Source organism: Nestor notabilis, unplaced genomic scaffold, assembly GCF_000696875.1.
Source record: "Nestor notabilis isolate BGI_N333 unplaced genomic scaffold, ASM69687v1 scaffold611, whole genome shotgun sequence".
Lineage (NCBI taxonomy): Eukaryota > Metazoa > Chordata > Aves > Psittaciformes > Psittacidae > Nestor > Nestor notabilis.
The window spans coordinates 15,925-30,378 of NW_009913150.1; the positions used below are offsets into that span (position 1 = coordinate 15,925).

The following is a 14,454-nucleotide window of genomic DNA, read 5'->3' on the forward strand; positions in this document are numbered from 1 at the left end:
TCAGTATCACCTGCTCCCTGCATTTCTTAGCATCTTGAGCTACATCTGTGATGTTTATACTTCTTTTCCGACTCTTCTGTCCAAATCTAGTATCACTTTTCCATCTTCTGTACATACTCCCCATACCCATCTTTCCATTCTTGCTTCTTACCACACCATAAGAGAGTTTCTCAAGAGGACAGTGGTCAAGGACAACATTGGGAAGGTGACAGTATAGGAGCAAAGCTAAGAGCATAGAGCAGGACTTCTCATCTTTCTTGTTCCTGCAAGGCCACTAATTACAATTATCATGTGAGAGGAAAGCTCAGTGAGGGAATTCTTTTGTCCATTCCCTCTGATTTTCCCTTTTAGGAAAGTGGGATTTAATGAGGATAGAAGAAAGCTCAGCAGTGAATTATGACTCGTTTTGAGGGAATAGAAAGAAAAGTACAGTCATGGTGCTACAGACTGCCTTGGTTTGTTGCCACCCCACTCATGGGAATAGAAACAGTGGCTACGAGCCAGGGAAGAGAGACAGTCACACTGGAACAGTGTCCTGTAGAACATCAACCATCCCAGTGGAATGGGAAAGTGGTGATTTGCGAAACAGGGCTTCCCAAGGAGGGCTGTTTAGCTTCAGCTGAAATTAGGCAGTCTCATAAAAATCCAGTGAACCAGAGGATGCCACAGAACAAAGAGATTTTCTTGTCCAGATAAGTATTACAAACTGAATCAAATTAATAGCCAGGAGCATAAGAGTCACATCCACTGGCTGGCTTATAAAGGAGGTGTCTCAGTTTCACTTGTTATTCTATTTGTCATAGTCTCTTGTTTTCTTAATGTATTTTTTTTTAATAGTAACCATTAGCTAATGTACTGTTGAGGCAGAATGAAAGGACAAGACATCAGAGGCAAACCTAATCTTTCATTCTCAATGGCAGACAGCCTGAGATTACGGGAAGGTCATCTCTAAAGACCTGCCTCCCATGAGCTCAGGAGCTCTGCATTCTTCCCTCATTCTTCAGCTTTAGAAAGTCCTTCAGAAAATGTAATTATGCAAAGAATGTTCTCTTCAAGGATCTGCACTTGTCCCCAGTGGCTGACCACAAGACCATGCAAGTGGATGGTTTGTGAATGCCAACACAGAGACAGGAATTCATCCTTGATCTGAAACTATATGCACTCCAGCATGATTTCTTACACTCTCCTGCCTGTATGGCAGGTCCAGTTCTGAGCTTTAGCCAGTCCAGTCTTGCTTTGGTGAGGTTGGAAACACTACCTCCTCCAGTGTTAACTCCAAACATTTATGTTGAGGCTAGTGTAGGAGTAGAGAACTATCTAGTATAAAGGATTTAGCATAATGTATCAGTTCAGTTTACCCTTTCCTGCCAGCACAGTTATGGAAGACAAAATCTTCCACAGCTGGTTTTGCTGACAGTCTCTGCATCTACACACAACATTTGCACTGGAAGGTGTCCAAGCCTAAAATCCATTTTCTTCACTGAACTGACTTTTCCCCTTCAGGGCAGGAGGTAATTCTTATCATTTGTCTTCAGTCAGCCACTGACTGTGATGAACGAGTGTTTTCTCGTGGGGCTTCAGGGGGCACCACGATGCTTCTCTTGTCTGACTTTGTTGAGTCCTCAATTCCCACTACTGCTACCTCCAGTGTCTCCCAAACTGGGCTAAATTATCTCAAAATTGTATTTTCGTCACACTGCTTTAACTCTTAGTTTATAACAAACATTTAGAAAGTATCTAAAACACTTATTTTAGCCACTACCTTATGGCATTCACAAAGGAAGAAAATACAAACTCTAAGAATACACAAGCGTGAAATCCTGTCTCTGTGGGTGAGCCCTCCTCCTCACTGAGCAATGACGAACAAAGCCCCATCTGCAGGAGCTCAGAGGTTCTTCTGGACTCCAGGGCACAGGGAAGGGACATGGAAATGGTAACACCACATGCAGGAGGAATAAAGAATTGAAGGTATGATCCAAAAATAAAGAACAGAAGCAGCACTGCAGGTGTCCCAGTCCCTCAGAAAGTGTCTGTCCTTGCCTTTAGCCACAGCACTTCATCAGAAGAGAGAGTTTCTCATTTCAAGGAAGCTTAGAAAAGCACCAAAGGAAAGTAGTGATGCAAAGTCATCAATTATCTACCCCACAGAGCTAGCTTTTAACTTGTTCCAAAGGCAGTGTCCACAGTAAAGCATCAGCAAATGAGAAATAGAAGTGAAAATGTCACTGTAAAATAACTAGGATCTTCCTCTTGGAAATAGTAATATCACTGAAAAGCCTGTGATCTTTGCTACCAAAGTCATACAAAGTGAGGGCATAGCAGCACTTAACAGCTAGATCAGACAGTGGGAAAGTCCAGAGCCTGTGTGGAACACAGCACCAGTTACATGGATCTGCATTTAGAGGAAGGCACTAAGCATGCAGCAGTCAGGAACTGAAAATGGGTCTTCTGCATCTCATCTAGTCTCTGACCACGAGACTGACCTTCCTTGGCTCCCAGGGAAGAGAGAACAAGAAGGACATAAACCCTTCAGATGGATAAAACGATGCACTCACCCCACTGCCCTCAGACACTCTTTGAAGGTGCAATCATGAGGGGTGGATGAGTTTTGCTCCAGCAGGCCATAACCTCAGCTATTCCAGTCTGCCTTCAGAAATGAAGGGTCACTTCATGAAATACTGATGTCACCCAGGCATCAAAAGAGCATCAAAAATATGTGCAGGTTCCTCGGCGTGAGACAGCTTTCTCATGCAGAGCATCTCTGCTGTCCAGTGCTTGACTAGGGCTGCAACACCAATGAAGCTCCAACCACAAAGCACAGTTGTATTTACTGAACCGTAAGGACTGAAGCCACACACACTTCAAATACTGACTCATCATTTCTGCATGTCAGAAAGGCTTTACAGAATTCTGCAATACAAAACTATCACTGCTCTTCCTTAAATCTGCCATCACAACCTAATAGTTCCTCTTTCTGCTTTTACAAGTTCACTAGTGTTCTTATTTTTTCTCTAGGTTTTCCAAACTACTGCAAATAAACCATATAAAACATGCATCATCTCAAAAATGTTTCACACAAAGCATCATTAAGCAAAACCAGGTTGAAGCCTCTTAGCATCTATCACCTGGATTTTTCAAAACTATCCACAGAATCATAGAATAGGTTGGGTTGGAAAGGACCTTAAAATCATCCAGTCCCAACCCCTGCCACGGGCAGGGACACCTTCCACTAGAGCAGGTTGCTCCAAGCCCCTGTGTCCAACCTGGCCTTGAACACTGCCCGGGATGGGGCAGCCACAGCTTCTCTGGGCACCCTGTGCCAGCACCTCAGCACCCTCACAGGGAAGAGCTTCTTCCTTCTATCTAACCCAAATCTCCCCTGTTTGAGTTTTAACTCCAGTGGGTTCAAGAGAAGCCAATACAGAGAAAATCCATAAACTTCATCCCAAATACATACAAGGAATGTCAAAGTTTAATAGTGACAACTCACATCAGTGCCAGAGGACACAACTACTCACCAAACCGTTTTCTTGTCCACCAATGTGGCTCTTTGATTGCTGAGAACCGAACATCAGGGTGCAGCCTGAGCCGGTCATACAGGTCTGTTGTCCCACACTTGGGCTGGCCAATGATGTAGAAATGGGGCAGACAGCGCAGGCGGTAATGCTTGTCATTATAATGGTACAAGTGGTTCCAAAATACCTTCCTGAGGTAATCAAATATGGTTCGAAAACGCTTTGAATACAGTGCATAAGAGTTTGTTGCATAAGGATCTGTGGTTGTATTTCCTCTGTACTCTTCATACCAACAAGGATTCTTGCTATTTGGAAGGAATTTATTAGGAATTACTGAAAACATCTGCAACATAAAGAACAACAATTTCAGTCAAGGCAGCAAAAAGTTGACAGTTACACTTTTCTAACTTAGTATGATAAGAGAAGATAATAAAAACTATGTGAATATTTTAAACCCTTATTAAGTACAAAGTTAACCTAACTTATTTCTTCTGATGGCACCAGAATCAAATCCTTTACAAACAGCTGGATTAGGAAACAAGCACATTTAGAAATTCTTTGCTTTTAAGGCCAGAAAGGACCTCAATAATCCCCCAACTCCCCTGTTGGATTTCATTTTTAAAGTCAACCACATAATACTCAAATCAACTTAACTCCCAGTTTTAACTCTGAAGTACAAGGTTTGTAATGACCAGATTTTTAGGAAGGCACACTGGTAGCCAGTTATTAGAAAGGCTTTTTCCTTATTTATCATTTAAGGTGACAGGCAAATTTAAGTCACAATAATTTTGCATGAGACAAGGTGAGAATTCAGTGAGATCGTACAGCTATTGGAGAGCTGCCTGGTTTTTTTGGTTTCAGGTGTCAAGACCATTTACATAACCCATCCACTTTGCCCATGACTCAGAAGGATGTGATCCACAACATCAACTTTTCAGCTGGTGCTAACCAGGAGACTCTAGATGGTGTAAATCAATACATGAACATCTGAGTGGTCTCACGTTTTTTCCTCTCAGTAAAAGATAGACCCAAAAGTCTTGAAATAAGCAAGTATAGAGCAGTTAAAGACACACTTCAATTCATACTTACATGTGGCTCTTGTTTCCTCAGTTCTTCTAAATCAGGGCGCTGTCTCGTTATAAACTCTATCTTTGAAGTAATAGTGTCAATAATTAATTTAATGCTTGGATAATCCTTTACGTATGAAATATTCATTTTAGAAGGCTGGTAATGGTCTTTCATGTCACTAAGGCTTTCATTGTCCATTAAGCTTGGATTGCTAGTAAAAGCTCCATAATGGAAGGGAGAGGGTATTAACAAGAGGCCATGTTTAGCTCCAGTCAGTATGTAGGATGCCATCACTAAAGTCATTATAATCAACCCAAATATTAAGCTGCATAGCTTCCCCTTCCTCAAGCAGAAAAATCCATTCCAGCTTTCACTGTGATCAGTCCTGACTTCCAAAACTGCAAGCAACTTCATCTGCTTGCTATCGGCGTACAAAGGGGTCTTACTTTCTCCTTTGCAAACAGGACACTTCTGGTTATTATGATTAGGTCCACGGCATCTGAAACACTGTCTGTGCAAGTCATTTGGTAACAAATGTATGCAGCAGTTAATGCAATACCTCATATTACTACTGTTAAACTCCTGTATTAATGAGCCAAGCACAGCCATAAAAAGGTTTCTGAAGCATATGGGTCATCCTCTGTAAGTCTGAAGTTATTTAATTTCTTGAGTTTACAGTTATTAGTTCCTGATTACAATTAATCAGCAACACAAAATGACAGGTTCAAACCAGAATAGGTAAAAGCCCTCAAGAAGTGACATATGTCACATAAAGAAAAAAAACCCAAACCAGCAACCAACACACAAAAATAGATGTAGTGTGGACGTGGTTTCCAAACATTTGGCTCAGCAAGAGGAATGTGGTGAAGGAAGAATCAGCTACAAGAACCAGCTCAAGTTTTTCCCATTGAACAAAATGAGAAGAAAGAAAAATTATTACGTGGTGTGAAAATATGCAAGAAATAAAAATAACTCATTGTCCTCTGATTTACGCTGGAATAGACAAATATGGGTGGAAATTCCCAGGTATTCTTAAAGCAAGAGGGTTCCAAACCAGACTGCTGCTACTGGAAGCTTCATCCTCTCAGAGACAGAGATTTGCCTCGTACAACCTAAAAAGGAAAAAATACGTATATAGATACACACAGAACAGCGGACAGAATATCCACATTCACCTTCAATCAAAGCCACAGCAAAGTACCAATCTACCTCAAGTAATTTCCCAACTCTATTTGAAAGATGACTTCTATTTGCCAAGTATATTAATTACAGCACTCACAATATTAAACCCAGGAAATGTTTGGCTTGAAGTTCAACAATGAGCTGCCCTTTCTTTTCAATCACCCGTCTGCTCACATCAACAAAGAGCTGCTACCACAGGTAACACTACAGAACATCCCTCAGATGCTCACTAACCTACCCTCAGTCTGCTTTTTAAATAGGGAAGCATTCTGGGGCAGTGTTCAGTAACACAGGTTCAAATATTTGCACTCTGTCTGTACCTGGGAACCTTAAGTTAACTGTCCTGAAGTGGGGTAGGACCCTAGTTAAGAGCACAAGGGATAAGTTAACAGTATCCTTTCAAGCATGTAAGATACAAAGCCAAACAAAAAGCTACAAGTAAAATTGAAAGGACTGAGTAATAGACACAGGCAAAGGCTCATGACAGGATCTCTGGTTTCTGGACCAAATGATTCTGGCATGGGAGCAACCACACACTGCAAAGTCACCAAGGTACTTTTAGCACTACTGGCCAAACATGTTTTGAAAACATAGTCCTTGCTAAAAATGGCAAATGGTGTTACTTAAATGAAATATACCAACACTGCTGTAACTTCAAGGCAAGACCCTGGATCCAGCAAATCCTCTTAATGGTGTGCGCTTTGGTACCTGAGAGGTGGTGCAGACAACACAGGAGGTGATGTCCCCTTGCTACAAGGCAGGCACCATGGGCAGGAACTTGAGCACTCGTGGGTCCCATGAAGGTCTCCACATCTACACAGATCAGGGGCTGAAGCAACATGTGCACAGGGTACATGCATCCTCCTTTAAACACTTCAACACCATGGCTGCTTACCGACAAAAAGTAACCAGAGCCGTTCAAAGAATTTATGGCCTTGGTTTGAGCACATCCAGGCTTGGGTTTCCAGGCAACATTCAGAGCAGAGATACTTCAAATCACAAACAAGTCATCAGCTTAAGGATGGTCTTATTAAAGAATTGTTATGCATAGTTCCTCTTGAATTTCTTTTTCCTGGTTTATAGGCACCTTACCGGTATTACCTACATTTTACAGTCAAAATCAATTTCTCTGTTTTGAGGAGCCAGATTATCAAATACAAAAGTTCACAGACACTGTATATTCTTCCATATACTAGACAACACTCTGATTTTCTAGAATTACTCTTCTGGGAGAATTAGAGACAGAAAATGGACTAAAATAATCTTGAAAAATCAGAAGCAAAACAGTAAAATGGCATAGGATGAAAATTAAAATATGGAGAATATGGGGGAAATCTGAGGACAGCACTAATGCTCTGACAGGTAATTCCTGTTTTGTTTTTTGTCACCTCATAAAGACAGAACTTCCCTTTAGGCCCTGGGAACGAAGACACCTTAAGGCTCCACTGCTGTGATGCTCCTTGTCCATCCCAATGTGGATGCCAGTGGAAGCAACGACGCAGATAGATACCCCCTCAGCACCTCCATTTCCTCAGCATCACCCAGGACTTGGTCTGCCACAACCCACTTTTCAGTCATTCCGCAGACAACCCCAGTATTAACCTGAGTAATCACCCTGAAGATTCAATATAATCAGTTTTAACCATATGGTGACTAGGAGGCTCAATATTGCCTCCGAAGAACAGAAAATGGACTGCCCCTTCTACATAAAATATAACACTTTATTGCAGATACAGGAGCAGCTGAAGGAGTTAGAATTCAGAGAAATAACCTTTGCCTGAAGCACAAGCAGCTTTACCTGAACAGAGCAGTATCTTTTGCCCAGAAGACTAAGGATGATGAAATATTAATTAAATATGAATTAATTAGAATTATGTTTTAGATTAAGTTAATCCATGTTGTAATTAACTTTGCTAGACCAGAGAACCAGCTCATTCTGTATGGGATAGCTAAAGGTAAAACGTTCGCTTTTACTGCTTAAAGGAAACACATTTTCCAAGTCAATTTAATCAAAATACGAAATAGAAGAGAGATTTGACAATCCACAGTTAGAAAGATCAGTGTGCCATCAGAATAACACCAAAAAATCACCACCATTATAATTCGCATATAGGTAGAATTACATTTATAGTTTAAATACACCTCAGTAACCATGTATGAACTTTTTTCTTATTACATTTTGCCAGTGGCTCCCTCCTCTGGACCCACAGTAGTTGCTCCTTCTCTACAAAAATCCATCTTTCTTTTTAAGGCTCAGAAACACTTTTTCTCTGCATTGTTTCCAAACATCTTTCTTTCTATTTTCCCTGTCCTACAGTGCTCTTCATTCCACCCAAAACCATCCAACGTGGCTCATCCTTTTGCACAGTTATATCTTCAGCAGAATTCTTCCTATCTTCATCCCTTGGTTCCTGAGAAACAGAGACACTTACACGCTTCTGAGGTGCACATTTGTGTAATGTCCAAGACACCAATAACAAAAATAGTTTCTCCAGACAATACAGTGTATACAGAAAGGGTCCTCTGAGTACTCCTACAACACACCAAGTCATAGAAGTATAATCATTACTAATGATGAGTCCCAGAATTTGGCAGTTTTGCCTTTAGCTCTTTCAACATTTACTTTGACTTCTTAAGAAACTGCTATAATGTTAGATAATAACTCCTGGTTCATTTCTAACACAAAAGTGTCCAGATCAAATGGGGCAGTCACTTCAGATCCTGCGTTAATCATCATTATTCTAGTGCACTTTTTGTATGAGGCAAAGTGCTTTTGTACAATTATTTGTATTCTTGGTGGTTTTCCCACCTAACACTGTCACATATTGGAGCATTTCTGCAATCAGAGCAAGCACGCTTTGTCTCAAGCACTCAAGAGCCATTATTTAGATAAATACTGAACAAAAGTATTTGCTAAATATCTTCCTAAGAAAAATAAAAGCTCATTTCCTTAATGAGTTTATTCTGCAAGTCCGATGAGGCTGACAGAAATCATAGTGTAATCTTTGCTGCATTTTAAACCAAAGTGAAAGAAATCAGTGTAAGACTTAGAATCATAGAATAGTTTGGGTTGGAAAGGACCTTAAGATCATCTAGGTCCAACCCCCCTGCCATGAGCAGGGACACCACACACTAAACTATGTCACCCAAGGCTCTGTCCAACCTGGCCTTGAACACCTCCAGGGTTGGAGCATTCACAACTTCCTCGGGCAACCTATTCCAGTGCCTCACCACCCTCACTGTGAAGAACTTCTTCCTTATATCTAACCTAAACTTCCCCTGTTTAAGTTTGAAGCCATTACCCCTTGTCCTACCACTACAGTCCCTAATGAAGAGTTGCTCCCCAGCATCCTTGGAGGCCCTTCTCAAAGAAACTAGTCTTAACTTCTCTAAACAAATGGGCCTGTGATGATTTTGACAGAATTTTGAATGACTGGAGAGACTAAATTAGATTCATTCGTGTAATATTAAACCCAGAGAGTTTATGGTTTTGTGTACATAAAATATAGCCCCTCCTCATAATAGAAATGTCCAAAAGAAAAAGAAAAAGTGTGGAAAGAAGCCAAGGTTTAAAACAGGAAAGACCTCAACAAGTTTGGACAAGTTGTCCAAACACCAATGATGGTCCTAATGGCTGGAGAGAAGGACAAGAAAGGGAGGTCCTGAAGAGAAGCAAAAAGTTTACACTTCTAAAGAAACATTTGGGGCAGCAATAAGACACCTGAGCAAAGATTTTCAAAGAGGAAATAGAGGAGGCAGGAGAGAAGTTCTGTCAGGGCAGATTTGGACATCAACCATGGAGGTAATAAAGGAAATCATGAAAACAGAGATAGTTCCCAAAAAAAGACTGTAGGAAAGGAGAGGATGGAGATAAAAAATAAGGAGAGATTTAAAAAGCATCTCTTAAAGATGCTTAAAGAAAATGCAGGTTACAGTGGCAGCTATATAAAGATCTGGTAACCAGAAGGTACTCTATAGCACCACTTCAACTAAATTTATCATCTGCTGTATGTTTGTTTTTGTGTAATCCATCCACCCTGGGCTCCTCCACTTTAACACCCTGTGAGTATCTCAATATCCTCCCAGACCTCTGCCCTCCAGCTCCTTGCTGTTTATTTTCAGAGTTACTATGCAATGTCTGTTTAGAAAAAAATATAAATCCAATTTATTTTCCAGGCCTCTTCTAACCGGGATCTGAAACTGGCTCAATGACAGTGATTGAAGAGATTTATCTGACAGTCTCACAGAATCAACTCAAGACTTGTATATTTTCCATTAATTCTCAAACCTTTAAAAAGAGCCATCGGAGATACATTAATGAGTTCAGAGCACAAGATCTTAGAAAAAACACATAAGCTGCACTGTCCTATCCCATGTCCATTTTTATGTTAATAAAATGAGCTGGAAGTTACTGAACCCTTCCCAGTTGCAGACACTTCTCATGAAACTCTATTACAAATATTACAAACTCAAGGAAAAAACATGTTAACTACATCTTTGACAGCTGAGGAAAAAGCTTTATTGGGAAGCTGATACAAGGGGAAAAAAAATATGCTTAGGCTACAGTAAAAATGAGATCTCCATCACACCAGTCATGAGGGGAAATTTAAAGTTCCACCAGCAACTATAACTCTGCCAACTTATGCATGCAAACTACAACAGGCTGCTTAATTAGACAATCAGTTTGATGATCTACCACAGGCCAATATGACATAATACTCAGCTAATAGAGACATTGATTTTATTGCTATTTAGTTGCAGACATACCATTTTACATGATTTTCCACTGTCATGTTCATGTATTAATAAACCCAGTTGTAATAAACACACAGAAGTCAGGACATGATTCTCTACTACTATTGTCTTCCCTTTACCAAGAAGTTTTGAATACATTCCCTAACCTTTCACCATGGAATGAAGGATGCTCACTAGAAGGCCAGGATCTTTCCCTCATTACCCCAAGAAATCAATACATCTAGAGCATCTTTTTTGCTTGCTTCCTCCATTCAACATTTCCAGTAGTCCTAACAACAGCCTACAGATATACTTCACCTTTCTTGTATGTCAGTACTGAAAGCAGAAGGATGTGAATTGCAGGCACCAGAAAGGTTATGAGATTTGAATTGGCAATAAACCATTTATGTCTTTTTATATTTAGTTGCAAAACTGCTGTCGGTTTGCTGCCAGAATATTGCTCTCTACACAACAAGTAGTGTCTTTGTATATTGTTGAATAATGTAGCATGTAATTTCCTCTTGTAGAAGAGAATGGTGAATTATTTATGATCATGTCTATATGGTATTTCTCCGTTGTACATAACTGTATACCAGCACTAAGCACAAGGCAGAAACCAACGTAAACCTTTTCAAGCTCCTAGGCCAAAAGCCATCCTCCATATAAAATGAGGATTTGGGGGAATCACCTGAGTAGGAGACATGGGTATAAGAGATGACACACAGTGGAATATATTTATATGCAACAAAGAACAGCAAAGAGGTGAGACCTTTATTTGATAAGTTTCCCTGTGCAATGCTTTCATTATATAGGAGGAGGAAGCATTGGGTGCACAGGATGTGGGAGAGAAGGCTGGCAGGTAACACTTGCAGGTACCACAAAAGCCAACAGCAGAGCCTTACAACTCACTACTGAAAATGCAGTATCCATCATGTCCTAGCAATTGCCATATGAGAAGCTAAATAAACTAACAAAGATAAATTCCACCAAAAAGAAAATGTGCAAGATTTTTCAGCATTCACATATTTTTGTTCACTATTTAAAAAATATTTGAAATTCTATTTTATTTCTATTAAATAAACATTACACAAAATTCCTCCCCTTTCTCTTAAAAGATTGTAAGGGAAGACTGTAATCAAAATGGACATAGAAAAATAGAATCATTTAGGTTGGAAAAGACCTTTAAGATCATCAAGTCCACCATTAACCCAGCACTGCCAGGTCACAATTAAACTAAATCACTAAGAGCCACATCTACACATCTGTTAAATACCTCCAGGGATGGTGTCTCCACCACTGCCCTGGGTAGCCTGTTCCAGTGCTTGACAACCCTTTTGATGATGAAATGTTTCCTATTATCCAATCTAAACTTGCCTTGTTGCAACTTGAGGCTATTTCCTCTTGTCCTATCACTCGTTACTTGGGGGAAAAGACTGACAGCCTACAAAAAGAAATTACTTTCACATGTTTAGTCATGTAACTAAAATTCTCCTTTACAAATAAGATAAAACAGACCAAATAGATTTTATATGCACACACATCTGGACATCTAAGTGTACAACCTAGTTTTCAGGTCACCAGCCTTAATATTTCATGTGCCTTCCTTTAGTTCATAATTCTTTAAAATAAAGATAAAACAAACTTTTGCTAGTAATCTTAAGGCTAAATTTTATACTAGCCTTGTTACTTTTAATCATATTCAGCTTTTCCTACTACCACATGAAAGAACAGCATGCTGTTAACCTATTATAAACACACTTCAAGTACACCAGTAACACAATTCTCAGCTTGATGTAGAACTGTTTCTCTGGTTTATGTCAGTGGAGCTACAGCACTTTATTTCCTCTCTTCACACAAAGTAATTAAAATGTGGAACTCATTGAGGCCAAAAGTATGAATGCATTTGAAAGACATCAGACAATTAATGGAGAATAAATATATCAGCAGTTGCTATCCTCAATTCCCAGAAGCTAAAAGGGGATGGAGATTGAAGAAATCTATTAATACCTGTTGTAACACACTTTCACTGAGCATTTGTTACCGGCCATGGCCAGAGGCAGGAGAGAGGGACAGAGGTATCTGTCCCAGTTGAAGATTTGAGCTAAAATTGTTCTGTTGGGCAGGTCTCAGCCTAAAATAAGGATGTCTAAGACAGAAAATACTCCAACAACTCTCAGGTTAGATGAAACGAAGCCCAGCCAAAGCATGCCCCACACCTACATCTCCCACAGACACGCTCTGCAGTCTCACAAAACACATCTTCTTTCTGTCCATTTGCCTATTGCCACTCCTGCCATGCATCACATCGAGGATTTTCATGCTGATATGCTTGTTAGAGCTAAGAAAAATGAGCACTTTTTCCCAAGGAACCTTGTTACTTCCAAGCAAAAATAAAAAACTGGAACTATTAATATGTGGAAACACAAGAGCACTTCATGTTCTTGCTCTGTTGCTTCCTTGTTATGGAAAGACTTTCAGCTACTGTGATGTCTGCTATTTCTCCATGGGATGAGAAACAGTTATACCACAAGAAGATACTTCAGCTGAAGCATCCCCCAAAGCAGACATGTGGAACATGTCCCCTGCAGCAGGTAGCCCTTTGCCCTGCTTCTTTTTTAAATGAAAGCTACAGGTCCTATAAAAATAAGGATAAGCACCTTTAGCAAAAAATCAATCAAAAAGGATTAGGCAAAAGATAATACTGCTGGAGCTCATCTGGTCAGTAACTTCTTTAAGCTGACAGAGAGTAGATTTACATTACATATTAGGCAGAAGCTCTTCCCTGTGAGGGTGCTGAGGCGCTGGCACAGGGTGCCCAGAGAAGCTGTGGCTGCCCCATCCCTGGCAGGGTTCGAGGGCAGGTTGGACACAGGGGCTTGGAGCAACCTGCTCTAGTGGAAGGTGTCCCTGCCCAGGGCGGGGGGTTGGAGCTGGATGATCTTAAGGTCCTTTCCAGCCCAAACCATTCTATGATTCTGAAGGAGCACATGGCTCCTGATACAATAATATTGAATGCCATTCTCTGAGTAACAGCTATGTTATTTCATCCATATTCTCCTAACTGTTTTCACTAACCTGGATAAATATTCTTACTGCCTAAGTGCCTTCCCTGACAGATCAGGAAGCTTATTTTAATTCAGGTTCTCAGTTTGCAGTGCTAATGTTTTCTGAGATCCGAGAGCAAAGCTGATCACCCACCCTCCATGAACACTCCAGAAATGAACTTCCCTTTAGTAATATTTCTCTATCAAGAGCTCCTGTGAAGATGGAGCTGTTACTAGTCACAGAAATATGTAGGTATCTAAGTAAAACTCTGCCCACAACCATACCATACTTAACTTTCCATGACTCACATGAAGAGGAATGGAAACATGAAAGGGCAGAGTGAGGCTGGTGGAGTAAAACCTTCACCAAATTTTCATGTGAAAAAGAAATAAGCAATATTTAGCAGCAGTACAGCACAACCACTTAATTCCTCTTCCACGCCTCCATCACCCATTGCAACATGGCCCATGGCAGCATGGACAAGCTTTGTACCTGTACAACAACAACTCTTCAACCCATGCAAAAGTTCATGACCTCTGGACACAAAAAACCTGCAAAACTTTACTGTTACAGGTACATTTTAACGATGAAGCTTACTGGAAATGATACCAATTGAACCAGACTACAGGCTGCACAACAGTTCTGCTCTCAGACATGGTCTTTTCACAACAAACCAAAGTGTTTTTACAAGTGTAGTGAGGTATTTGTACAGTGTGAGGAAGTTCATCCTGTTAGTGGGCAGGTTCTACCATAACAATAAAACAAAAACAGAGCAAGTAATAAAAACCTTACCAAAGAAAAAAGAAAATTAGGTCAGGAAAGGCAAGGCATAACCATAGATTTTCTCTGTCCCGTTTATTGCACACATTTGGCTCCTCGAGTTAACATTTTCGGAAGTAAACTTTGCCTG

General features: G+C 40.3%; 1 protein-coding gene across 1 annotated transcript in view; it reads right to left on the reverse strand.

Moving 5' to 3' along the window:
- CHST15 (carbohydrate (N-acetylgalactosamine 4-sulfate 6-O) sulfotransferase 15) overlaps positions 1-5,673 on the reverse strand; it is a 20,871-nt gene extending 15,198 nt beyond the window's left edge. The window contains exons 1-2 of the mRNA XM_010022954.1: positions 4,605-5,673; positions 3,519-3,858 (exon numbers count right to left, since the gene is read on the reverse strand). Of these exons, the coding sequence (XP_010021256.1) occupies positions 3,519-3,858; positions 4,605-5,192 (928 nt within the window). The 5' untranslated portion in view covers positions 5,193-5,673. The remainder of the gene's footprint in view (positions 1-3,518; positions 3,859-4,604) is intronic.
- Positions 5,674-14,454: the final 8,781 nt, after the last annotated feature.